This window comes from Penicillium daleae (genome assembly GCF_028827525.1).
Source record: "Penicillium daleae strain IBT 16125 chromosome Unknown utg000002l_segment0_segment0, whole genome shotgun sequence".
Lineage (NCBI taxonomy): Eukaryota > Fungi > Ascomycota > Eurotiomycetes > Eurotiales > Aspergillaceae > Penicillium > Penicillium daleae.
This window is the reverse complement of record NW_026623150.1, coordinates 4,632,048-4,657,005: the sequence shown is the minus strand read 5'-3', so window position 1 is coordinate 4,657,005 and position 24,958 is coordinate 4,632,048. Positions and strand designations below refer to the sequence as shown.

Below are 24,958 nucleotides of genomic sequence, written 5' to 3'. Positions count from 1 at the left end.
TGGATCTATGGTCCTTGAGATGATTCGAAAGCTGCCTAGGATTAGCCAATCTGCTAGCCAATCTGCTAGCCAATCTGCTAGCCAATCTGCTGGCCAATCTGCTGGCCAATCTGCTGGCCAATCTGCTGGCCAATCTGCTGGCCAATCTGCTAGCCAGCCTACTGTCTATAATGTCTATATGGATAATTACTTCTCTACGGTTAGTCTATTCAAGACACTACGAGATATACAGTATGGTGCATGTGGTACTACGCGGAGACAGGGCGGGATACCCTCTCAGCTCGTAGAGCTTAAAGACCATATTAAATCTATCCTATGGGGAAGATTATATTCATCTGAAGCGCAAGGGGTCCTCTGTCTCGCGTGGCAGGATAATAACGTGGTATTACTACTATCGACTATCCATTCGCCATATCTCTATACTACTACTAAGAGGAAACGGCCAGCAGCAACCTCAACCAACGCAGCTATTGCGCGTGCCCCTTTTGGCACTGATTTTCAGAGGGAACTAGATATTCCTACTGCTATTAATGACTATAACCATTATATGGGTAGTGTTGATATAGCAAATCAGTATCGGGCTAGTTACGAGATACATCGGAAGACTAATCGGAGCTGGTTTCCGCTATTCTACTTCTTCCTAGATGCTTCTATTATTAATGTATGGCGAATCCAATGCATTTATAAACAGCAGCATCAGCAACTAGTAGATAGCCAGCTATCGTTTCGGCAGAAGCTCTATCGAGAGCTCTTCGCATTCGCAGCGCAGGCAGCGCGCCCTCGGCCAAACCAGCAGAGCCAGGACCACCAGCGATATAAGCTAGATAAGCAGCTACCTTGTGTGTGGTGTCAGTATATAAGAGAGAAAGGGATCCGAGGCCAGCGAGCTACAAGAACACGGTCTGGTTGTAGAGAGTGTGATGTAGCACTATGTAAGAAAGGGCAATGTTGGGATAGATACCATAGTTTAGATTAATTACACTAAATCTGGTTACCGAGGCATTACAGCGGCTAGCCAATCAGAGCGCATAGATAAATTACACTAATTTTTGAGACTCCCGGGACAGCCCAGGGGATACTCTAGAAATCTAGCTAAGGATATAGTTATAGTTAGAAAATAATATTAGTTAAATCTTAATTATTTAAAAAGGGGAAGGCTGGGGGCACCACCTCAAAAGGCTGGCGGCACTACCTGGGGCCTGATTCCTGCCTGAATTCTGCTAAGGCTTTCACGCCTGTTAATTACGAATTTAACTACCCCCTTCCTTCTTACATACACGCATCCTTTCTACCTTCTCTTCTATCTTCTACTACTACTAGGCCTATCACATGACCCACACACACCAATTTAAATTGAAATCTATCTACTAGGCCTGGCTAATTCGCCCTTGGCTAATTCGCCTCTTACTTATCTGCCTTGCCCTTCTCTTCAATTCCTTCTCTGCCATCACCAATTTCTTAGCCTTGCGACCGCGGCTAACCCTCCACCCTTGCCGAAGTTTCGTCTCCTAGTTTGATGGTATTCGCCTTATCGATATGTTGGTTCTCTTTGAAGGCGGTAGTACCACAATTCCTATGGTTTTATCTATAGAAACGTAAGTACTTTTCCTTCGCTTAAGCCTATAATCCCGACTAGTGAAATTCCTCCTCCCCTATCTTCGCTAACGCTTTATAGTCTCTAGCAACTTCGGCCGTCTAACCCTCTTTACCCGATTCGGTTTATTAATTCGAAGCCTTCCTACCCTTCCTACCCTTCTAATTCGCCGCCGATTAGTCTGAATTAGATTCGGCAGGCGAAGCTAGTGTTGTTTGTTAAAATAGGATAGGAGAAGGGATTTACTACTATCTATAAGGTCTTTAATTATATAATTATATAGGAGACTAAGAGATTTTATATAGTATTGCGTATAAGAGGGTAGTGGCTTCTGCTTTTCTAATCGGAGGTATTTCTGCTAAGTGTTATAAACCCTTCGGATTACGTTTCTTAAGATCTAATTAAGGATATTACGGAAAAGTAGGACTTAAAGATCAACGGAGTAACGATAAATTTCGTCTTAAATTAAGTTAAACGCCTACAAATTTGTATAGGAAACAACTCGAGAGACGACTTGTATAGTTATAAGGATATCGCTAGTTAAGCTTCGGAGTTCCTTCTTGATCTAATAATACGCACCTTCTACGCGAGAGGAAGTAAGCTTATTATAATAGAGAATTCCGGTAAGATAGTAGCGTATAAATCGCTTTGCCCTATTACTAAACTACTACTTTTCGATATAATCGATTACTGATTAGTAGATCGGATCGCTAAGGGCTTCTAGAAATAAGGCTTTTCTTGCTTCTATCCTATCTTCGGTAGGCTCGAGGATAATTTATATAAATTTAGCCTTTATAGATCGCTATTCGTTAATAGTCTTCTATTAACCTTCTAGATTAGGAAGGTCCTTTATTTACTTCGAAATAATTAGCCGAACGCGGGTCTTAATATTCTTTATAATATACTAGAGATAGAGTAGGCTAATTGAATCCTTAAAGATCTCCCTGTATATATTAAGAAGAGCGTCTGCGTCGTTAGAGAAGATAATACCTAGAGCTTGAATCTTTACCTATACAAGCTATGTTTGAAGAGCTTGAAATATCTAAAGATACGACGATTCTTGCTTATTACTAATAAAGTAATAGGCCACGTAGAAGGTTTTCCTTATTAAAGTTTGTCTAACGATATTAACTATTAGTATATTATACCTAACCTAAGTAAATTAGTAATCTCTTATCTTTCTCTTATCTTGCTTATCTTACCGATTAGTCTTATATATAGTATCTATCTATAGAAGATTTGGATAAATACGAAGAAATTAAAGGCCTATCCTTAAGATAAATATAATTCTAATTAGCCGCTACGTATCGTCTAATTCGTGTTATATAATCTACCTAGGTAGGCTCTCTATTACTACTTTAATCGATATACGCCTACTAAGGAAAATTGATCTAGTCTAGGCGCGGAGGTTTTTGAGATCTTTCAAGTTAAGCAGACTCTTCTTAGACTCTAAAAGCATCGAAATTGCTATAGGTTTTAGGCCTTTTTAAAGTAATCGAGGAGTCGCTCTTCCTTTTCTCCCCTCTCTTCTTACCGAAGTTTAACTAGAAGATTTAGTAGAATTAGGCTATGATTGTGGTTACTATATTTAACTACAACCTTATAACGGTCTAGAATAACGTTTTTCCTATCCTTCCGTAGCTAGATTTGAATCTTGTGTAGGCAATTAGTCCTAATCTTGATAACCTCGCGAGATTTAGCCTTAGATAAGACTGAAGGACCTTTCTTAGTAGGATCTAGCTAAAGAGAATAGTATAGGTTAATCTTCTTTTTATTAGATCTCTTTACTACTAGGGCAAAACCCTGTTTAGTAGCAGATTCCTAGAGGGCCTTCTTCGTAAGGTCACGGGTTTTATAGAATTATAGTAGGTCTAGTAGTAGTGTAGGTAGTAAAATAGACTATGAAGAATCTATAGTTAGTAGGGGTAGGGGGGAGTAGGACTAGTACTAGAAGAGAGAAGTTAAATTAAATTAAATTAGTATATGGGTTATATGATAGGCCTAGTAGTAGTAGAAGATAGAAGAGAAGGTAGAAAGGATGCGTGTATATAAGAAGGAAGGGGGTGGTTAAATTCGTAATTAACAGGCGTGAAAGCCTTAGCAGAATTCAGGCAGGAATCAGGCCCTAGGTAGTGCCGCTAGCCTTTTGAGGTAGTGCCCCTAGCCTTCTCCTTTAAAAATATTAGTTTAGTTAAATTATATATTAGATTATTATATTAAATTTAAGAAGATAGTTATAACTCTTAGTTTATTAAATATAGCTAATTGCTTTTAAATAGAGGATATAGAGTAATATATAATATTTCTTATAGATTAATTTAAATTAGATTTAATTATAATTAAGGTTATAAGATTATATTTTATAGTAATTAGATTTAGTTAATAACTTAAATCTTTTATTTTCTTATAGCTAGTATCTTTTTACTAATAATTATTATTTACTATTAGTAGTTAGCTTTAATAAGTAGTTCTTTAGTAATTAGAGAGGCTGCTTCGAATTTTAGTAATTACTTTATTAGTAAAAATTCTTTCTAAAAAATAATATCTTATCTTATTACTACTTATCTTTTAGAAGAGTTATAAATTTAGTAAATATAGCTACTATCTCCTTTATAGCTAACTAAATAACTAATCTATATATAAGGAGCTATTTTATTACTTTATACTCTTTATTCTTTAGAGATATATATATATATATATTAGAATACTATACTTATAAATAACCTAAATCTACTAGTTCTTAATAGTAAAGTTATAATACTTTATTCTACTTCTTAATTAGTACTTTTAGTTTATTTAGTTATTAAATTTAGTTTAAGATATATATTAATATAAATATAGCTTCTAGCTAGAGAAATATAGATACTTCTAGTATAGAAATTATTAATACTCTTATAGATTATATAATAATATAGCTAGAAAATTCTATAATACTATTTTATTTATAGAGATATAATAGAGAGATTATTATAGTTATTCCTTTTTCTTAAATCTAAAGAATAAATTTTCGTAATCCTAAATTACTATTAGTTTTAATTTCTTATAGCTAGTAGTTAGTAATATTAAAAATTAATATTACCTAATAGATTAATATAATTAAGGCTTTATCTTTTATTTTAACTAGAAGTAACTAATAAAATCTTATATAATTATTATAAATAATAACTAAATAGTTTATTCTATTAATTCTAGTTAGTTTATAAGATTATAGATTAATATATATATACTACTATAGCTTTATTATATAGTTTTATAGTAAATAGAAGATAATCTTTCTTAATTTTACTTTTTAGTATAGTTTATAATTAAAGATATCGTCTTTATAAACTTTATCTCTAATTCGATAGTAGTTAATCTTTATAGTAGTTTTTCCATTTGGGCCGGAGCTGCCGTTTCCGGCAGCCACCCCAGCTCCGGTTTAGCGCCCGCCCCCACTCCTACCCGCCACGGTTTAGCGCGGGCCCAACACGGTTTAGCCGTCACGCTAATCCGTAACGGGATCGCCCATCCCCTCGCCATCTTGCGACTCGTGCCCCGAATGTATAAATCCTAGGTGCGTCGCTCCATCGCCGCTATTCTCTCCCTCTTCTTCCGTTCCCCTCTACCAACACTTTCCCTTCCCCCCAACACTTCCATGATGCGTCTGGTTGGATCGACGATCTCGGGGCTGATTGCGAGGATCCGTTCCACCTGAGGGATTTTCTGGCAACATTGCATCCGCTCTGCACTTGTACCTATCCAATGGAATCCCTCCATGACGCCGTACGCCCCCTTTCTCCTCCTTGGATCTGCTGATTCTGGTAATTCCCCGGTCCAGCGCCTTTGTCGACAACAGTGTCTATACTCTCCGCGTTCAGATTCTATTAAACTCGTTGGAGCGAAGTTTTGCCTCTCCAATGCCTCTCCAATGCCTCGGTCACTGCACGGCTCCCTCTTGAGCTTGTCCCTGTATCCGGTTGCGCGGCGATCCTCGAGAATGGATGCATTCCAGGGTCGATGCACGCCCCGGAGTTTGGAAAAGAGTGGTTCAGATGACGTGGCACTTCGCTGACGCTCACCTGAACATCCGAACGACTATCACTCCTTGGCCTGTCAAATATGGCTCCGCACAGTTTACGGGAACCTCAAGCCACCTCATGTTTCCCAGCCCGCCTTAAGGCATGCGCGGATTTTGCTATTGGACCTAGATACGAGTCTGTATGCCCCGCTGCGAAGGGACCAGGGGGGAGGGGCGCTCACCTGGGAGTGCGATGCGAGCTGGCTGGCCATGAGCGTCAGATGAGGTATGGCCGGAAGTCGACCGACAGGATGATTGGTCAAGCCATGCAGCGGCGCCTCAGTCAAAGCGGCGGATTTATGCACCCCTATTTCCCCGTCCGGTCATCCCGATGTGATTCTTATATCCAGGCGGATCTGGCGTGGGCAGTGCATAATCTGTCCTCGACGATAAGAGCTCGTTAGCCAATCGTGATATGGCTGCAGGCGATTTGTTTCTTGCTGAACCTTGGAGCGCAGCCTTCCGATGTTGCATTTGGGGCGGAGCTAAACAATGAAGCCCGATCTGCCTTGACAGACTTCCGGAGGGCTGTGTGACCGGGGAAGAGCGACCCAGGCACTAGGCTAATCAAATGGCATCTTTGCAGACTAGTCAGGACTCTGGGGGGATGGGCCAAGCCGAAAGTCTGCCTCCTTGCGCGTCGTGTATGCAAGAGACACGCTTTCCCGCAATGATTGGAAGCCAGCCCCGAAAGCCCCGTTGCTGTCTACTGACCTGAATCCCTGCTCGGGGCAGGGTCGTTATTGGAATAGCGGCTCCGAATGTCTTTTTTCGGGGCTGATTAGGTCTGTGATAAAAAGAGATCCTTTCCACCGTGTGCCTAGGTCAGTCTGGGAGTCTCATGGTACCGATTTGCCTTGTTTCGCTTTGTTCATCTCTATGTCTTTTCTCTCTGGATCTGAGACCATGCCGGTACTCCTTGATAATATACAATTCTACCACGGCCCTTCAAAGGCTGCAAAACGGCCATCTTTTGCCTTTAACAGCAACCAGAAAGGTTCTGAAGGGTTTAATACCCTGCTTTCGGGCGAGCAAGCCGCATTCTCTGATGAACCTGCCTATTTGGCAACCGACGCCTCGACAATAGTCCCGACTGGCTTCGTTCCTCCGGCCGCCAATGCAGAAAATACAACGCATCAGCATGCAGTTGGGTCGCCCAACCTGTTTGACATCGAACTGGCGAGGTCATGGGGGGCGGCAATGCCATTGTTAGGGACACTTGAGGCTAGCGACAGAGATGCGTGTCCCTATACCTCAGACGAAAAGATGCCTGGCGACTGTACGTTGAAGGTCGGAGATGTTTTACATTCCAATTTACTAATCAATTTTTAAACCCAGCCCCATCCTCGTTCGGCGCAAATTCCGGCAAAAGCGCAGAGTTGGACTGTTCAGATGTCTTCCCGAGATCCCAACCAAGTAGTGCCAGCCCTCTACAGCCTCCTCAGCCCCCTTCTATCGCGGTTCTTTCGCCAGAATCAGAAATCTCGTATCCTGAGACTCTGCAATCGCATATGGTGGAAGATGTTCAGTGGAGACGGAATCAACCATCCTACAACGTGGACTTTGAATCTCTTAGTCCCGCTCACGCTTGGGATATGTCCGATATGTCTACTGAATTTGGCGAACATTCTTCCAACACTGCACCCTCTTCCATCTCATCCTGCTCAGCTATTGCCTCTAAAAAGCGAAGCGAAACGAGCCCCTACATTCCTTCCCTGGAGAATTGTCCCGACGACTGTTCGGATGACCATGAAGAAGTGAGCCAAACCAGACTGATTTCAGGTTGCTTCCCCGAAATCGTGCCTGAGTCGGACAATTCTGGACCGGTCGATCCGCTGCACTTTAACATGCCCGATTCGATGGATCACGAACAAGCCAATAGCCGCGAGTCTGTTAATTCTCCTATGACAACTCCTAGTGTCGAAGGCGACAAGAACCCCGTTTTCACTAATCCGAGAAAATGCAAAAAAAAGAACGCCCATTGCCTTGGGCCGGAAAACAACACACTACTCGCAACGAGTGCTCCTCGTCTGTCGCTGTAGTTATTCCTCCGCCACGGCCTAGGCCTGTACGGAGTGTACGCTTAAGGCCAAAACCTGCTCTATTAAATGCATATGGGAGCGAAAGTAGTGAGGACTGTGATGATTCCTCGGACGAAGACTTCGTGAGCGGTGCAATGCAATCAGAACTCTCGGACGTTCATCCAAGTAGGACCGCTCCCTACTATCCCAGCGATACGTCCTTTGGTTCATCGACCCAGCATTACGAGAGTCGTGATATTGTTGGGCGGGCAATTCTCACTATTGAGACCCAGGGATCAGAGCCCACTTTCTTCTTCACTCTCGTGCCCGACAACGTGCCCTCGATATCATATGTTGCCGCGCACAGTCCTCCACACAACTCCGAGAAAGCAGGTGGAGTTTTGAAGCCGTCAATGAGCGTAAACCGTTCAACTCGTGCAACTCGTGGGAAAAGTAAACGCCGGACCTATTCAACGGACGAGAACAACTTGCTGGTGAAGTTGAGGGAGGAAAGGAAGTTAACATGGAAGGAAATCACCGACTATTTTCCTGGCCGTGCTTCCTCTGCGCTACAGGTTCACTATTCTACTAAATTAAAGCCCCGGAGAGCCAAAAGAAGCCGTCCGCAAAGTCGGAGGGGCAGAAAGAAATGATGAAATGCATATTTCTTTGGAGACTGTCATAGTCGAAAGCATCCGCCATCATTGTATGGTATCCTCTTCCGCTCCTACTAAGCTAATAGTTATCCGGCGGTACTGTCCATGACCGATGTATATCCTTCTCACCTTCTCATCATAGATGAAGCGAATTTGTGGTATGGTCGTAAGCTCTCGCGGAAGATCCTGTGAATAAACACCATGGGCCTTTCTTCATACCCAAGGCGGCGAGTATGGGCTGTGTCATCGCTAATGCTGGGCGGAGGAGCACTGAACCCTAGGATGGAACTGGTTTAGAAAGAACAGTGCTAGCGAGTGACTGAGCGACAGTCCTTTTCCCCCTCTCGTTCTGGAGTAATGGCTTTAGGAGAGGTCCCGAGTATGTCGGCAAGGAGTAAAGAGAAGGTGAGCCGAGCCAACGAGTCACTCAACTACTGACCTGCCAGCGTAGGGCTTATGTGCGGAGAATAGTCGGGTAGGTGCCGCCCGGGTAAGAAATGGGTGAGCGCCGCTTTAGTGTCGCGCGACCGGGGGTGAGAAGGGTGAGTGCGCAAGAGATAGGGTGAGAATCTGGGTAAGAGCGGGTGAGAATCACCCTCCGTCGCGCGACCGCCGCACTGACCCTCTCAGCTGAACTATGATAGAACGTGATTGGGTCTCCGTAATCCATCTGAAACACTCGGTCCTTTGGCATCAGCACACAGCCGCCTAATGTAAGGCAAGAGGATCAGAAAGTGGACCCCCATTGTTTTTCTGAGGGCTGAACCGGCCCTTCAGATCCGGAGAATAGATTTACTTTAGTCTTGACTTATCTTCAGAGGACGCAGTGAAGTAGACTGCGGACGCGAGTGGTTCGTTCCATGCAAATGATCAAAATTGAATTGCTCCTCCTGTAAGCGAACGCTCTCCTTCCTGCCAGATGGACCCGCCTCATCCGTCAGCGGCCCGAGCCTTCACGTTGGTGGGTAGAATCATCACACCCGTGAAACTGTTGGATCGTGGTCCTTGTTGTCCCCCACTAGGATCAGGTAGGTATTTATTCAGTGGTGCCCATTCTACTTTTCTATCGCAAATTCTCAGGCCTATCCAGTGTTCGCGTAAAATTATTGCAAGATCCTTTCCATCTAGAAACACCCAGCAGCCTTGACCTAAACAATATTGGATTAACAACTATAGCATTGGTCACTACATTCAGGATCCCAAGAAGTCTCATTATTTGTCAGAAAATATAGCTAGTCAAGCTTAGATAGTGTTAAGTTGGATAGTTATAGCGGGAAGCCGGCGCTTGACGAAATAGAACACTTATGATATTTCGAGATATTCCAACATGAGATACTACTCAATCTGTTTCAATCTTAAGGCTCTTTCCTTTATATCTCTTATCTCCAGTTGTACGAGGAGTTTTATTTCCTTATTCCTCGTGGCATCAATAATATCTGGAGACGTTGCTTGTAAGAATTCGGCTAGGCATTAATATCTCCCGCCAAGTATTCTGGCTGATCAAGTACATAGGTGGGTTGAGTGTTTATGTCAGTTTCAATGAAACACACCGTTGAAGTGCAATGTGTTCCCTTATTACCAGCACTTATGAAAGCGGTGGTGAGCATGACAATAATAACAATCATCAGCGACAACGGCACAGAATTCCACATCCCCGCTCCAGCACGATCGTCGGCGGCAGGACCAGGACAAGGCTGCTGCTGTAATCTTTTAAGGTTTTCAAATGCCACGGCCTTTGTAGGCTTGAGATCTTGTACCAGGGCTCTGATGTCGTTCTTCTTCCAGATGCCCGGCCTCTGCAGCTCCTGGACGCGGATGCAGGCACGGCCAGGCTGGCAGGGTTCGAAAGGGTTTGAATTCCTATCCAAGTGCCTTCGGAGCTTGGTGTGCTTCAGTTGAGAATATTGGTCGTCCTTGCTGAGCTTTTGAAGGCAAGGCATGCTCGCGATGAGCCTTGATGCATGAAGACGCAACAGCCTAGTGAAACACCAGATCTAATGCGACCTTCCAAATTGCAGACTGCCGAGGAAAACGCTCCAAAACAGAGAAAGCATCGAAATCATTATGGTAAACGGGATAGACGGGTCCTGTATGTCTGTACCAAGCCCTTGGGGTACAATCCACGCCAAAAAGAATGCTAACAGAGGTGAAACACAGACGAAGTTGTAAAAAATGATCCACCGTAGGCTAATGATTTCGCGCGCATATATCCCCCAGAAATTTTCTCGCTTATCACCTGCTTCTTCAAGTCGGGTTTTTTTCTTTGGGAGAAACTTCAAAATGTCAGAAGAATGTGCCCCCAGCGTTTTACATTGATGATGCAGGTGAAAGGGTTGCCGTGATTTGTGACAAGAGTAGAACCGTTTCGTGAATTCGTGCTCTGATATTGGAGGAATATTATCCATTGGTCTTGGTTGATACTCGTAATCAGTGTTTGTATGGTCAGGGAATGAGTCTTTCATCCGGAGCGCAAACTCAGAGTCATCGAACTTCTCGAACTGCAATTATATCATTAACAAAAGCCCCAAGGTACACAAGAATAGCCTTACTTTGTAAAAATCGCAATGTGAGTACCTCCAAATGCTGAACCAGCCACGTAAAATACCTCTCAGGCGGAAGTACTCTTTTTTCATAGCGCTGAAGAAAGAATTGCAGTTCATTTCGCCAACGGAGATTTGCGAGAGTCTATATTCTCCACCTTGGGTTACGAGGAAGAGGACGCGGAGCCGAGTGAGGCTGATGTCGGAAACAGTGGCCTCGCTTCCTGAGGATGGACGACGAAATGATGGATTTGGGAGTGTACCGCGCGGCTGCTGCCCTCCATGATCTTGAAAGAAAACCTGATTGAGATTTTGGCTCTTGTTCAGGGCGCTATAATGGTTCGGGCTAGATCTATCATGAGCCTTTGGAGGAGGATGCGTAATGGGAGTTGTCGAGGTATCTACGGGAAGACTTCTGATGATGGACTGGAGGCGTTTGGCGAGGATATTTGGGACCTCTGCCCATCTCTCTTCACCACACTCCTGCATAACAGATTAAGGCTGGATCTATACAATGAAGGGTTGCCTGCACTTTGAATACTCACACACTTCCACCGTAACCGTGACTCTGATTCTGACAGAGGTCTCTGACAGCGGGGCAGGGGCCACCACTCCCATGACTCTCCAGTCCAGCGCTCGATTACATGTTGAAAGCTGCTGACGAACCGAACAAATCGAGGGCTATTTTCGTTACGTTCAAACTGAATCTTGAAGGGGCTCGCATTCTGTAACTCTGTGACAAGATTCCGCAGTTTATACCGATCAATATCGCCATGGTTCTTATGCTCTGGGTTTGACCACCTGGTCACAATGTCTCGAAACCGAGAGCTCAGCGAGGGCTGGACAAACTCTTCGAGCTGACGACGAAGGATTTGGTAGGCGGTGCTTCCCAGAATGAAGTTCTTCATTTGATCCAAGTTTTGCAAAGATCCCTCATACGGCTCAACCACGCCAACTTCCTCTGCCACGGAGTCTTGGTCACTTTCTTCATCATCAGTATTAAATATTTTGATCACGTCACTCGCTTGAGGAGCAGTGTTAGGAGCAGTGTTACCCCTGTGTAGACTTTGAAGATAAAGTTCCACTTTTTTCTCCCGGGCTTGGCGTTTTTCAACCAATCCTGCTCCATGTTCAGCCTCCAGGACGTGAGGTTTGATGTTTCTGTGCTCGTAGATAGGTGCAATTGCAAAGAGCTCACGGGTGATCATGACTGAATATAAGCTCACAAACCTCTTTAGGTCTCGATGCGGTTCGCTAACGATATCCGCCTCAAGGTTATTCGCAAATTGTTTGAGCAATCTCCGAAAGTTGTTTTGCATCTTCTGGAATCCGATGAAATTTTTGGATACGCCAGTGGAAAGCAGTAACAGCACGACCCCGTCTTCATTCAACAAGTTTGCAAACTGCTGAATCAACAACAGAGTGATTTCTTCTTTTCCGGGGTTCAACGAGCTAGTGCTAGGAATAGAGAGGGGATCAGAAAACACTGAGTTGTTATCAGTGGATGAATCGGAATCTCCGAAATCCACATGTGTATTGTGTATGGCAGCCTCCGAGATAAAATGAGCGTCAGGATGCTCCAGGCCCGGTATTTGCCAACGAGTCTCCCTCACCTGCACCTCAACCTTCTCAGCCTCTTCCAATTGGCCTTGGCTCAAGTCTTCCTTCTGCACAGAATCAAGGCTATTCGCAGTAGCCAGGCTTAATGACTTCTGAACAATAGATGAAGACATGTGATCAATAGGCTTCGAAGATTCTTCTTCTTCACCCGCTAGCCTAGACTGCGACTGGTCTATTAGAGCACATGAGTGATCACAGATATCTAGGCTTCTTTGTGTGCTGTACTTTTCATCTTCCATCATTTGAAGCTCGGTCCTTTCTGTACTAGAGGCCCGTGAACAGATATCCAAGCACTGCCGAGCGGTTTCCCACTCATCGCGCAGCCTCGATAGATCTTGAGCATCTTCATCGGAGGATATTGAAGTCTTCGATTTGGAGAGCAGCTGATCCATAATGTCTCGCATATGTTTTTCCAACTTGGCAGCCGTCACAGCCAAGCTGTTTTTGCATTCTTGTAGACCTTCGTTTGTGACCATTTCAGGCGACGCCCCAGCTCCGACTGATTCCCAAAATGGACCCGCATCATCAGACCTCAGATGAATCTGATCGATATGGCTCGATAGCTGGGCGCAAATCTGAAGGCATTTCTCTGTACTCAGGCGCTCTTCTCTCAGCGAGTGCAGTTCGACCACATCTGATTCGGACTGAGCCCCATCCTTCTCAGCTAGTTGTTCCAACTTTCTATCGATACTTCCGAGTTGAGCTGCTAGGTCCTCCTTCGTATCTTGGATGAGACCTTCGTAGTCCCTAATGCTTTGAACAGCGACCGCAGATTGGCGCCTTGTGAAATATTAGTAACCAACGCACAAGGAGATTTTGGGGGGAAAGATACAGCTGACAGTGACTTACAGAGTTGTATCTATCAGGGCAATATTGATCGTGGCCTTATACCCTGCCAGCAAATCGCGGAAATCCTTAATATCGTCACCCATATAAGTTATCCTGGCCCAGTCGCGGAAGCTTGTCCGGTTACTGTTTGATCGGGATACGCATCGGAGTAACACCTGCTGGAACTCTTTGCAGACATTACCGCATCGCAATAGCGGCATTTCCAGGACAGAGAGATCGGCGTCATAGTTCGATTTAATTAGATCGACAAGGGGAGCTAGGACATCGCTCAAGGCTTCTAGCTCGCCGAGAAGGTCGCGTACTCGCTTTGGATGCGAACGGAAGCTGTTCACTGTCTCATAAAGTGAGACGCTGCTTTGAAATGCGAACGTCGCCAGAGCAAGGATTCCAGAAGCCAGCCCGACTGATTCAGCCATGGTTATGTTTAGGCAATGATGAGGAGAATAATATTCGTTGGGTCCCTCCCGAGTTTGAAGGGAACATTTATATTTCAAGAAGAGTGTCGACGGGCGTCAAGTGGGAAGCGCCAGATTCATCTCGCATGGTTGCCGTGTGATGGAAGGAGCGGCGGCTGCTCAAACATTGCTCTGCGGGGAGGGGGTGCGGGCGCGTATTTTTTTTGGAAAAGGACAGCTCTATTTTTGGCCCAGCCTCCACACGCAGACATGACAGAAAATTGGTACAGAGCAGCTATCCAGGCTACCGTATAGGACTTGGGGCTGTCGGGGGCTTTGCAGGGTGGCATAGTGCAGAGGGAAGCGCAAGAGTGTATCAGGTAAGCAACTGGAAATGTAGAAAGTGCAATTCGCCTCCATCAACGAGAAAGCTGAGGAGAGTGATTCAGGCACATGCGGGGGGACAGAGGAGATGTGACAGCGACAGCGACATGTTTTTATATAATTCCGTGTACGTAATGCTCCATCTCAGTGCTCTGGATTCCAACAGAATATGTTATTGCACGTGACCCGTCCTTGCTTTGAAACCCCCTGAGAAGGAGGCAAAATTACCAGTTTATCACGTGATAGAATACATATAAGGGAACTCTCGAATTCCCAAATGCTGGTTCTGTCACACTTTTCTCATGGCACCTTCAGAATGTTGTCGTCCCTCTGGCGATTCTACTCGGCAGCACAGGTTGCATTTCGGTACTTCAGTCATCTCGGTTATCGTTCATTTGGCCTCTTGTCCCGTATATGCCCTCGTTTTATCGGATATCATCCGTCTAAATCTGATAACACGGACGATCTTGAGGCTAATGATCCGGTCGGTGTGGTCTCAACATCGAACTGCGACACATACACTATACGGCTGCACCCTCAGCGTGACTTGCAAATAAGGGGATTTGGGGCTTCTGCTCAAGTCTACGAAGTTGATGACGAGGTAGTTCTCAAGACTTCTTGGGTATTTGAACGACCTGGCAGTAGTGCCCCTGATGGCGATCGATGGCACTACGCTTCAGACACCCTCTTTCACTCCAACTTGTTACAAAACGAACGAACTGTACTACGAGTGCTTCAAGGACGGCCACACCCTCACATTATGGAAGCTATCGATGCTGATCAACCTGAGGGAATTTATCTCCGCAGATATCACTCGTTATCTGGTGATAAAATTGTTCCTCAGCCTCATCGGATTCGCTGGTACTGCGATCTTACTGACGCACTTTGTCATATCCACAGCCTTGGCATAGCCCATGCAGATGTACGGATTGAAAATGTGCTCTTTGATGATCAGGACGGTGCAATTCTTTGCGATTTTAGCGCCGCTAGCCCTCTTGGTCAACCAAATCCCGTTTTCCCGGATCTTCCACTTCCAGTCAACGGTCCCTCGCCAACTTTATCCGAGGCGACCGAAATGTTTGCAATGGCGTCGCTTATTTTTCAGATGGAGCATGGAGCCAAGCCCGAGCTTTCTGTTGACAGTCATGACACATTGGTTCTGCCAAAAATAAAAACCGATTATCAAAGCCTTGAAACGATCATTCGAAAAGCTTGGCTCGGGCACTATAACCGCACCTCAGAAATGCTAGAAGATCTTAGTTCTATTGATACTAACGGCACTCGTCCTGCCCGTGATATCAAACTGCGTTCGGAATCAACGGAATCGTTGAGAGACCGGATTAAAAAATGGAGGGAGGGCCGTGAGAATAAGTTTGGTAAGGGTTATCCGCTGTACGATGTCTACATTCTTGGTGGCTAATGGGATTTCTAGGTTGTGTTCTCGATGGTATACTTTCAGAAGACCAATTGCAGGGCCTAGCTGACTGCTATGGTTTGGATAAGGATGCTGATTTACGTTTCATTGGTTATCAGGCACACTTGTAGCTAAGCGAATGTATGATTCAGAGAGTTGATAACATGGCAAGGCCCACTATAGGAGAATGACCCAAATAACACTCTTGCCTTTCGAATCGGATGATGGCGATGGATCCCTCTGGCGCAGTGGGTAAAGAGAATTGCTCATATTGCAAGAAGGACAAGTGCTATAGGAATCAATAACACAGCCAATAGTCCTGGCACGGATACACTCACCTCAATCTAGGCGCCATTGGAGGCTCCTCGGCATTTCGCGCATTTATCTCGACGGTTATGGGAGCTTCCCATGGTCACCTCAGGCCAAGGTTGGGGGTGGTTTTGAGGACAGGGACGCGGTACTCGTCTAACTTCCCTATCTCCACAGGCATAAACAGTGGTCGTAACCAACGTTTCGCACATGACGCCTACATTTTAGTCAGCAGTGGTCAGTAACTAACTCGTGCGCCAAGGAATATTACCAAGATTGATAGGAATTGTTACTAGGTTCGAATTATTGCAGACTTAAAGGGAATGTACTTGAGACATCCGAACGGGAGGTATCACCGCCTATTTATCAACCAGCCAGAAATGGTCTAGACCATAGCAGCCGAAGCTATGAATATGTGGCTATTAGCAGGAGGCTGCCTGTGTTCATTACTCGTTCACCCAAACCTAACCATCGGAAAACAGGAATTTCCCCTGGCGGCAAACAACTGGGTAGGAGACGCCCGTCGCCGTGAAATGCAAGGCGCCTACCCCGCTTTCTCAGGGCGCAACTTCAGCGTCTTCTGCCGCTCGATTACTGGTGGGCATGAAAGGTCTGGTGGCAAGGCTGACACGGGAGGCCAGATTGAGACATCTGTGGAGGATCGTTCGCGGGCTAGACGAACAGAGTAGATCATTGCATGAATGGTGTCTCACCCCATCCTGATAACGACCTATCAGTAATACTGGAACAATTTCTTCCGTAATTAGGGCACTCGCTAGGCACGGGCCGCCTGGCATTGCGGCGGGGAAGGCGCCAGTTCTCTCATCATTGGTAGTTCTCTATCTCGGACCCCACCAAGGCTTTCTTAACCCTGGTTTTCAATTCTCGAACTTCTCCTGCTTTTACACTTCTACGGAGTACGGAGAAGTGTGAACTCATTTATAAGAGAACTGTTCCTTTGGTATGGCAAGACAGCGATCCTTACAACGGCTGGTGATTGTATATTGGAAGGCAAAGCTGGGTATTGTTTCCTGGACTCCAACTTCAACATTCACCAGACAGATTGAAAGATGCCTAGTCAGCCACTCAGCCCGATCTTCAGAATTTGGAATTTTTTGCCGTTTGGTTCCGTCTTTTGCGCGATCGATCTTCAATACGCAAATTTAACCCACATAGTTAACGGCCGACAATCATTGCACGATTTCTTATATCTTCTTCCATTCGCGTACATTCTGCCCGTTTTCTGGTCAGAATTTTGATGACGATCAGCCAAAAAGCTTCGGTAGCATACCTGATAAGCCACGAATTTCTATCCTACTTTGCGACCAGGCCCACTGAAATTTCCTGGCTGAGTGTGGTGATTGGAACGCTCCTTCTCTGATATGCCGCTGCGGTTCGCTGAAATTTGCTGGATTGTAGTATTGGATATATCCCCCATACACTGAGTCGCGTACGCCTTGGCCGTGACCGATCGGGCTGTGATTGTATGCCCGTTTGCAGAGGCGATCAATTGGAACACGTTCTCGTCTGCAGCGATATTGTCAAAGATATTTCGGCGTTCATTTTCTAATTCCGTTACGGGGGTGTATTGTTCCTCTTGGCTCGGACCAGAATGTTCGGTCCTGTCGCTCATATTGTCGTGTTGATGGAAAGTATTCGTGGAAGATTTGATGGTGAGATGAGAGGAGTGTGACTTCAAGAGCGGGGCACTGGCCTGCAAATGATCCCATCACGTGATATTCCATTTTTGGACGGGAGGGGTTAACCTAACGACCCCACCATCGCATCATCCCCACTGTAGTCCTCGATCATCATCTTTGCTCTACAAGGCTTTGCTAGGGAAATATTTCTGACACTTGAGGCTCACAATTCTCATAACGCATAACACCGATCTAAGCCTTCGTTATTTGCGCTCTCCCATGGCAGACCCTCTGTCTGTTGCCGCTAGCTTAGTGGCCTTGGCCACTCTCGCTTTCCAGTCCAGCATATCGCTTTACCAATTAGTTGACAGCTTCAAAAGTTCGAAACGAGTCATTCGAGAATTACGAGAAGAGCTAGAGGCGTTAGCTCATACCCTGGAGGATCTCCAGAAAGTCGCCGTCGAGAATGAAACAACATTGGCTGCTCTGAAGCTTCCTTTGCTTCGCTGTGCGAAAATCTGTCGAGATTTTGAAAGCGTTGTCAGGCGAGTTTTTCCAAAAATGGACCAGCAGGGCAGAGCCTTCCGTGACTGGGCCAAGTTGAATTACTTAGGGAATGATATCACTGATGTGAAAAACTCCCTTGCCGGGTATAAACTGACGATTTGCATTGCGCTTGGAGGCGCGACTTTGTACGTCCATTTCTGTCGTGCTCAAAAAGCACAGTGCTAATGTTTAACTAGCCAAAAAGCCGCGGTTACTACCAACGTTTTGGAAGAATATAAGCAAATCATTTCTAATGCTGTATCTGATATTCATGAGCACCTCCATGAGATCGATGAGAGAACAAAAGACCTCCAGATCTCCGGGAAATCTGGACCGTCTAAACAGATAACCCTCCTCAATGAGATGAAGGAGGAGAAAGAAAGTCTTCAGCAATGCTTAGATATATGTTCGAAAGTCTCAAGTTTCATCAGGGATACAGAGAATAGCCTTCAACAAAACAGCTCTGCAGATGGCAAAGAGGAACTTGGATTGCACGGAATGACACTACATGCCTGTTCGCGGACAAAGACTAGAGGCATTCTCACCGAGTTTCAGGGTCGCATAGCAAACAATTCATCGGAATTAAAGAATCGACTGCGAGAATTGGACGACAAAATCAGCATTCTCACTCAAGACAAGTCTGATGATCAGGGCGAGAACATGAAATATATTCGAGACGCCAGGGATGAAAGAGCCAGCTTGGTGCAGTGCCTTGGTATTTGCGCCGATGCTTCAAAGATGGCCGACGCGGCACGGACAAATGAACTCGAGGACATTGTATCAGACGATAATTCCCGCCAGATCATCGTGTCTACTATTGGCGACTTGGTATCGGCAAGGCATATAGTGACAGGATCTGGGTCGTTGCAGTGTATTGGACAAATGTCTGATGAGACAATACAGCATTTGTCTTGGAAGGGAAATCAGTTTGAGAGCGAAAAGCCAGATTCCGAGGTAAGAAATCATCGAAGTGATTTCGATAGTCGGTATGGCGCTGGGTATAAAATTCATGTGTCACCTAAAGGAAAATGAATCGAGGAGCTAGTAATGTTTTGGCAGCTGGTGCGCCGTCGTTGTACTTGAACATAGATTTTGCCAAATCACAATAGGCCCTTATTTCTTTACTTGTTACCGCTGCACCCAACCTGAGGTGTTCTTTTATCTCTCCATACACGTAAATCCTTCTCCAATGTTGAGGAATTACGCGGAGATATTTCTGATCTCAAGCAGCAGCATCCTGATCTGGCTGACGAATTTATATCCCTTGGAGACGAGCTGGATTCGCCTGTAGATCGAACAACAATTTGGAGTTCCACCGATAATATGTTGCCCTGGGAAGCTCAAGCGACACGCCGGCGTGACGCGGACCAGAAATTCAGCGAGACCCTAACAAGGATTCGCGCTCAGCCTGGTTTCCACAGCTTTCTTCTACCGCCCACCCTAGATGAGTTGAAGGCCGCGGCAAATCCAGATCCTATAATCGTTATCAATTTGAGCTCTTACCGCTGTGATGCCTTTCTTATCGAGCACACTCGGATTAGTGTATTGGAATTACCTGACCTGAAAATGGAGGAAGTCCAAGAACGAACCCAATGTCTTAGGTTATCTTCCCTCGCAGCCGCTTCCGATACAAAATCACTCCTGGAGTGGCTCTGGGATGCCGTCAGTTGTCCAATTCTTGGGGCACTCGGTTTCGACGGCACAGCCTCCGATAATAATTGGCCTCGAGTGTGGTGGATTCCTACTGGTGTGCTTAGCCAGCTACCAGTTCATGCGGCAGGATACCATAGGCGGGAATCCAGCGAGACAGTTTTGGACAGAGTGATGTCGTCGTATGCTTCGTCCATTAAGTCATTAATATATGGGCGCCGGCACCATATTCGCCAACCAAAAGGACCTCTATCAGACCATGCTCTCCTGGTGGCCATGCACAAAACGCCAGGACTATCCCAGAATCATGTCCTTCCATATGCGGAAAAAGAGGTGGATATGTTGAATGACCTCTGTCCCTCACTTCAGCTGAAGCCTGTTAAGACAGCACGTCGCAAAGACGATGTTTTAATACACTTACAGGGGTGTAGGATATTCCATTTTGCAGGACACGGGCAGTTGGATCCAACGGAGCCTTCGCAAAGTCGATTGCTGCTCGAGGATTGGACAACCAACCCCTTGACCGTTGGGGACTTTCGCGACTATAAACTCCAAGACAACCCGCCGTTTCTTGGTTATCTCTCTGCTTGTTCTACTGGCGCTAACACGGCGGATAGCCTGGCAGGCGAGGGAATCCATCTTGTCAGCGCCTTCCAACTTGCTGGTTTCCGACATGTTGTTGGAACACTCTGGGAAGTCTCGGATAAACACTGTGTGGATGTGGCGAGAGTGCTCTACGAGACGCTGCGGGGCGAAGGAATGACGGACGTGGCGGTTTGCCGAGGACTGCACCGAGCCATACGAGAGGTACGCGGCGGGCACATTGAGACGGGACAGGCGAGAAAGGCCTTTCATCTGGACTTGGGGGCTCCAGAAAAAGTATTTCTGAACAGTTACTGGATTCCCTACGTCCACTTTGGCGTTTAGGTGACGGCAGTTGGGACCACTGCGAGCTTTTCTCGACGGCCTGCGCATTCGCCTTTTCCAAGTTGAGACCCCGTATCGTGGTACAGCTACGATGACTCTGAAGTGTGGCTTGACCACCTTTGTGCTCTTTCCTATCCTCTGGCAGCGACATCTCCGGATCGAGGAATTTCAAGCGGAACCACAACTGCTGTGTCATCAGCTTGTTTAGCAACCGCTATTTCAGAGACTGTGCCCTGCGAGGGTATAACCTTAGTGTTGATAGGAGGGTACTCAAAAATTCCCTAGCTGATCAATTGAATTTTGATTTTCTGCCCGCAGAAGGGGGATAGGCAGTGGAAACGTAAAAATAGCCCCTTTACAAGGTCGATACAGATATCTGACCCCCCTTTCCATGGTTAGCATTGAGGGCTTGGCGATTTCGCCTTAATAACGCGCGATATTACGCAGCAAATCTCACCCCTATATAACCACTACATATATTTACTCACGGTTTTTCATGGAGGACCCAGACACTACATGGAATGAGCAAGCATATTCACCAACAATTCTAGACTATCAGAGATGTGACAGGCAAATATGCAGGCAAAGAGCAGCATGCTATCTCAATCTGATGAATAAATATTGCATTGCTCTCGACTTGACCAAATTTCTATTCAAGGAGGCACAATTCGTCACTCAATAACAGTACCGCTGAGGTTCCCTCATATTTGTGCTAGTCCATCCACATGTATTAAGCCAACATCTGAACAAGGTAATCGACTGCATCCTGATCCGTTGGCAAGCTTTGAACCTGCCAGACCAACCATGATAGCTCCTCAGGAGCTGCAGAGCGCAGGGTAGCAGCAAGTTGGCAAAGAGTGGTCTGAAATTTCAACAGCCCGCCCGTATACTCCTTGCGTCTACGATCACTGCTTTGATCATATAGACACTGTTGTGGGGTAGTTGAACATCTTGTGCACGGCGTTGTTCCAGAGCACTACTTCCAGCATATGATGTTAGCCCTGTCGTCAATCTTAGCAGTTGCTTTTCGGGGACTAGACCTTAGTCTTCTTTCTCTGACACTCTGTGCAAGCAAGAGAAATATTTCGTCGCATGTCTTTAGCCGAACCTGCTTCCAAGGATTGCACTGTGTGCTTTTTTCCTGCCGGAAGGAGGGTACGCAAGGTCTTGATCTTCCCCATTGTGGATCGAGCACTATGTCTGGAATGAACACTAAGTGAAGGTTGCGAATGAGCTAGGTCTGAGAAAATTTGTTAGGGAGATCAGTGAGTGTCTCAAGAACTCAGGGGTAAAAGCAAAGCAGAACATTTCAGTTTCCTACCTAGTCCTGTCGCTTTCTTTGTTTGCTCCATAAAGTACCGCACCCTATATAGCAAACAAAGAACGAACTGTGGAGACCCACTGTGACTCCATCCCACGGCAGGATTGGCTAGCTCGCTCAAGGAGCTCGACAGACTCGCGGCATCCCAGCTTGGCAGTCTCTAATCTACTATGGGATCGTGGGGAACGAAGGAGCCTTCCTCTCAGGCGCACGTGAGATTTCTTAAGATGGTAGGATGAACAAAGCGTCAATAGGATCTAAAGATCTCGCTTTGAATATCAAGACCTAGGTGACATAACTAGCCTTCAAGTGGGTTGTGGAAAACTCTCATCCTGGAATTTGGGTAATGCCAATGCCCGCATCCGTTGTGGTATTACTGGACGGGCTCCAAGTTCCGTTCACAGGAAGCCAAAAACCTTTCATGTATAACGTCTTAGCCGCAATAAAAATCAATCAACACGTATATTGGACTGGAGCACAGCAAGATCCTTGAATCAGGCAAGGCGATTAGAGAACGTTAAATATACGGAAGTGCTTTGCTTATTTTCTTGTCAAAACTAGAAACGACTGCAAAGGGTGGAAGATTGTACATGACTACCGCGCCCATGTGATCCGACCGCAGTATGTATATTAGGACTGGCGTTTAAGAAACCGTCTTATTGCATTGCATCAGGAGCCTTCTTGTTCTAAGTCTATAGATCTTCTTCGTCCAGAGTCCGAGATATGACAGCAAAATTAACAGTGGTCGCGCGACAGAGGGTGAGTCTCACCTGCTTTCGCCCCGTATCTCACCCCGTATCTCACCCGTTGATTGCGCCTACCATCAAATTCCAACTCAGGATTGGCCAAATCAACGGCGAGGCTGATTTCAATGTCGCCTTGGCCGAGGTAGTGATTTTGCTGTCCAGATACCAACCAACAAGATCACGTAAATATCAACGTTGAATGTATTTCCTTTTCCTAGCTCTGTAGTTGTGGACTAAAAATAAAGCACGAGGGAAAAGAGAAATGACCATACTTATGCGGTTACCCCGGCTTATACCGCTGCCAAAGGGCGGTGTGAGAAGGGAGTTCACGTCCATATGGCCATATTTGGAACCTGCGGCAATTTACAGTTGGCAAGGGAACCCAGTTTGCCCTTTCTACAACGATTCATATTTCGATTCTTAGAAAATTTGTTCGAAGTTGTGACAGTCGTAGCCAGAGTGATTGCAAGAAGCAAGCGGTCACTTCAAGAATTAACATGGTTAAGGTGAAAGGGGGTGCTCTCTAAATGGAATTCAGCGTCAAGAAAATCCGCATCCGAGGCTGTGGTCAACAATGCCATCGTGTCGCGCGCGTTAAATAAATTCGCATCCGCGCTGGCGAAATCGAGTGATGCGATAAGCTCTTGGTTATCTGGCACAGCAAACGCTATGTGGTCAGTAGGATGGCCTTGATGTCTTGGCTCCCACATGACATCGTTTTGTGCGTATCTCATGTTCATGTCTGCTGTGGTTTCGGTGTCTTCGGGGCTTTCATCCAGGTCTCTTTCGTCAAGAGAATCTGTAGCCTCTGACCAGGTACGGTCAGATGTTCCTTCATATGGAACCACACTGCTTCCGCACGAGCCAGCGAATTGGCCATTATGCCATCGACCATGATGATAGACCGATGCCGTTTGACTGGAATATAACGATACGCTCTGCGCTGGTAAACCATCATGGTTGCGGGGTATTGACGGGTGTGGGGGATCGGGCATTGCGCCTTCTCGGGGTTGTATAACGACTTGCTCACTCCTTGGGGCGGTGTTATAGCTATGCTTTAGCCGTTTAGATCGAGCTTCCTGGTGTTCACTAGTAACGCATTCTATAACGATTATGAGAGAAGAAGGAGCGTTGGTGCTAAAAGGCTCACTCACCATCATAATGAATTTGCACTTGTTCAAGCCAATTCGAGGCCTTTTGTATGACATGGCTGACGAGGATTAGAGGTTGGTCGCGGTCTGAATTCACCACCATAGAGATCGATGAAGCCATCGCACCTGAGCCCAGCAAGCACTCTGCAAATGCCTCCAGCTCCCCATACCTGAGATACCGAAATGGTCTGACAGCCAGGGCCGTAAAGACGGATATTCCTGGTGCACTCCCACAGCCTTCCATTGCGTCGAGCATTCCTTTAAGCATTTCCACCAGTGTTTCGTTCTGCTCTCCCTGCAGTGTTTCCTGCAGCGTGTGCTGTAGCGTTTCCTTGAGCCTTTGTCCCACGAACCTCTCCATCACCAACTGCTTCATACCCTCACGAGTGGCTCGAATAGCAAGATCTTGGTTTTCTTTCTCGATGTCTAGTTCATTGGTCACAAAGAGCACAGTTTTACCGTCCCGTCCACCTTTGAGACCCCCCTTTTTGACTTTTTCACACATCTCATCAACATTCAGATAACCTGATCTCACTCCTTGGAGAGCAAGTGACCGCTGAGCGAGGCCCCTTAGTAGTTTTTCCTGGTTTTCGATTTTCGAATCACGATCGACTCTGTCAATATCGCGAAGTCTTCTATCGCGAGTGCGTTTGCGTTTGATAGGTAGAACCCGATTCGGTTCGATTTCGATCGTGGCCCACACCCAAGGAGACTCTTTGATCAATGCATTCAGGAGATCGGTCGCATGAGATTTGGTTGCTTTGGTCTTCAAAGAATGACTCTTTGATGTATGGGAACGGCTGATGAGGGCGTCCTCCCTCACAGCGCCGTCTCTGTTGAGTACGTTAACCGTGTTCACATAAGGTCAAAGACATATCTGACTGTTGGGAACCAAGCCCTCCCAGACGTTCTTCGATCTCTCGAAAGACCGACACAGCTTCAGTCTTATGAATTTGTAGATCCTCCGTTGCCGCATCGCGTAGTAATCTGAGAGCTGAAGGTATATCCATAGTCACTAGGACAGAGGGACAAGGGGACACCAGAACGTCCTCTTTTAGCTTCTCCCAGATGTGCCTGGGGCAACAGAGAAATATATACAGTCTAGGAGAGACATTGAAAATCCCCTTTTATGCAATTG

General features: G+C 45.9%; 8 protein-coding genes across 8 annotated transcripts; 3 read left to right on the top strand and 5 right to left on the bottom strand.

Moving 5' to 3' along the window:
- Nucleotides 1-6,557: 6,557 nt before the first annotated feature.
- Nucleotides 6,558-8,325, top strand: N7458_002608 (uncharacterized protein; the record flags this gene model as incomplete). Its single annotated transcript, XM_056905991.1, is given in 3 exon segments — nt 6,558-6,930; nt 6,990-7,679; nt 7,694-8,325. 3 exon segments carry the CDS (start codon nt 6,558-6,560, stop codon nt 8,323-8,325), a joined length of 1,695 nt encoding a protein of 564 aa, XP_056770098.1.
- Nucleotides 8,326-9,791: 1,466 nt separating this feature from the next.
- On the bottom strand, nt 9,792-10,268 carry N7458_002607 (uncharacterized protein; the record flags this gene model as incomplete). The annotated part of the gene is made up of 2 exons (XM_056905990.1): nt 9,792-9,824; nt 9,879-10,268. The coding sequence occupies 2 exons, from the start codon at nt 10,266-10,268 to the stop codon at nt 9,792-9,794; spliced, it is 423 nt and encodes a 140-aa protein (XP_056770097.1).
- Nucleotides 10,269-11,363: 1,095 nt separating this feature from the next.
- Nucleotides 11,364-13,753, bottom strand: N7458_002606 (uncharacterized protein; the record flags this gene model as incomplete). Its single annotated transcript, XM_056905989.1, has 3 exons — nt 11,364-11,375; nt 11,414-13,268; nt 13,338-13,753. The coding sequence occupies 3 exons, from the start codon at nt 13,751-13,753 to the stop codon at nt 11,364-11,366; spliced, it is 2,283 nt and encodes a 760-aa protein (XP_056770096.1).
- A 679-nt stretch (nt 13,754-14,432) lies between these two features.
- Nucleotides 14,433-15,536, top strand: N7458_002605 (uncharacterized protein; the record flags this gene model as incomplete). The annotated part of the gene is made up of 1 exon (XM_056905988.1): nt 14,433-15,536. One exon carries the CDS (start codon nt 14,433-14,435, stop codon nt 15,534-15,536), a length of 1,104 nt encoding a protein of 367 aa, XP_056770095.1.
- A 1,612-nt stretch (nt 15,537-17,148) lies between these two features.
- On the bottom strand, nt 17,149-17,472 carry N7458_002604 (uncharacterized protein; the record flags this gene model as incomplete). Its single annotated transcript, XM_056905987.1, has 1 exon — nt 17,149-17,472. One exon carries the CDS (start codon nt 17,470-17,472, stop codon nt 17,149-17,151), a length of 324 nt encoding a protein of 107 aa, XP_056770094.1.
- Nucleotides 17,473-17,758: 286 nt separating this feature from the next.
- On the top strand, nt 17,759-20,602 carry N7458_002603 (uncharacterized protein; the record flags this gene model as incomplete). Its single annotated transcript, XM_056905986.1, has 3 exons — nt 17,759-18,171; nt 18,223-18,979; nt 19,256-20,602. 3 exons carry the CDS (start codon nt 17,759-17,761, stop codon nt 20,600-20,602), a joined length of 2,517 nt encoding a protein of 838 aa, XP_056770093.1.
- A 730-nt stretch (nt 20,603-21,332) lies between these two features.
- On the bottom strand, nt 21,333-21,783 carry N7458_002602 (Zn(II)2Cys6 transcription factor domain-containing protein; the record flags this gene model as incomplete). The annotated part of the gene is made up of 2 exons (XM_056905985.1): nt 21,333-21,578; nt 21,643-21,783. 2 exons carry the CDS (start codon nt 21,781-21,783, stop codon nt 21,333-21,335), a joined length of 387 nt encoding a protein of 128 aa, XP_056770092.1.
- Nucleotides 21,784-23,154: 1,371 nt separating this feature from the next.
- N7458_002601 (uncharacterized protein) lies at nt 23,155-23,664 on the bottom strand (the record flags this gene model as incomplete). The annotated part of the gene is made up of 1 exon (XM_056905984.1): nt 23,155-23,664. One exon carries the CDS (start codon nt 23,662-23,664, stop codon nt 23,155-23,157), a length of 510 nt encoding a protein of 169 aa, XP_056770091.1.
- Between the last annotated feature and the right edge of the window lie 1,294 nt (nt 23,665-24,958).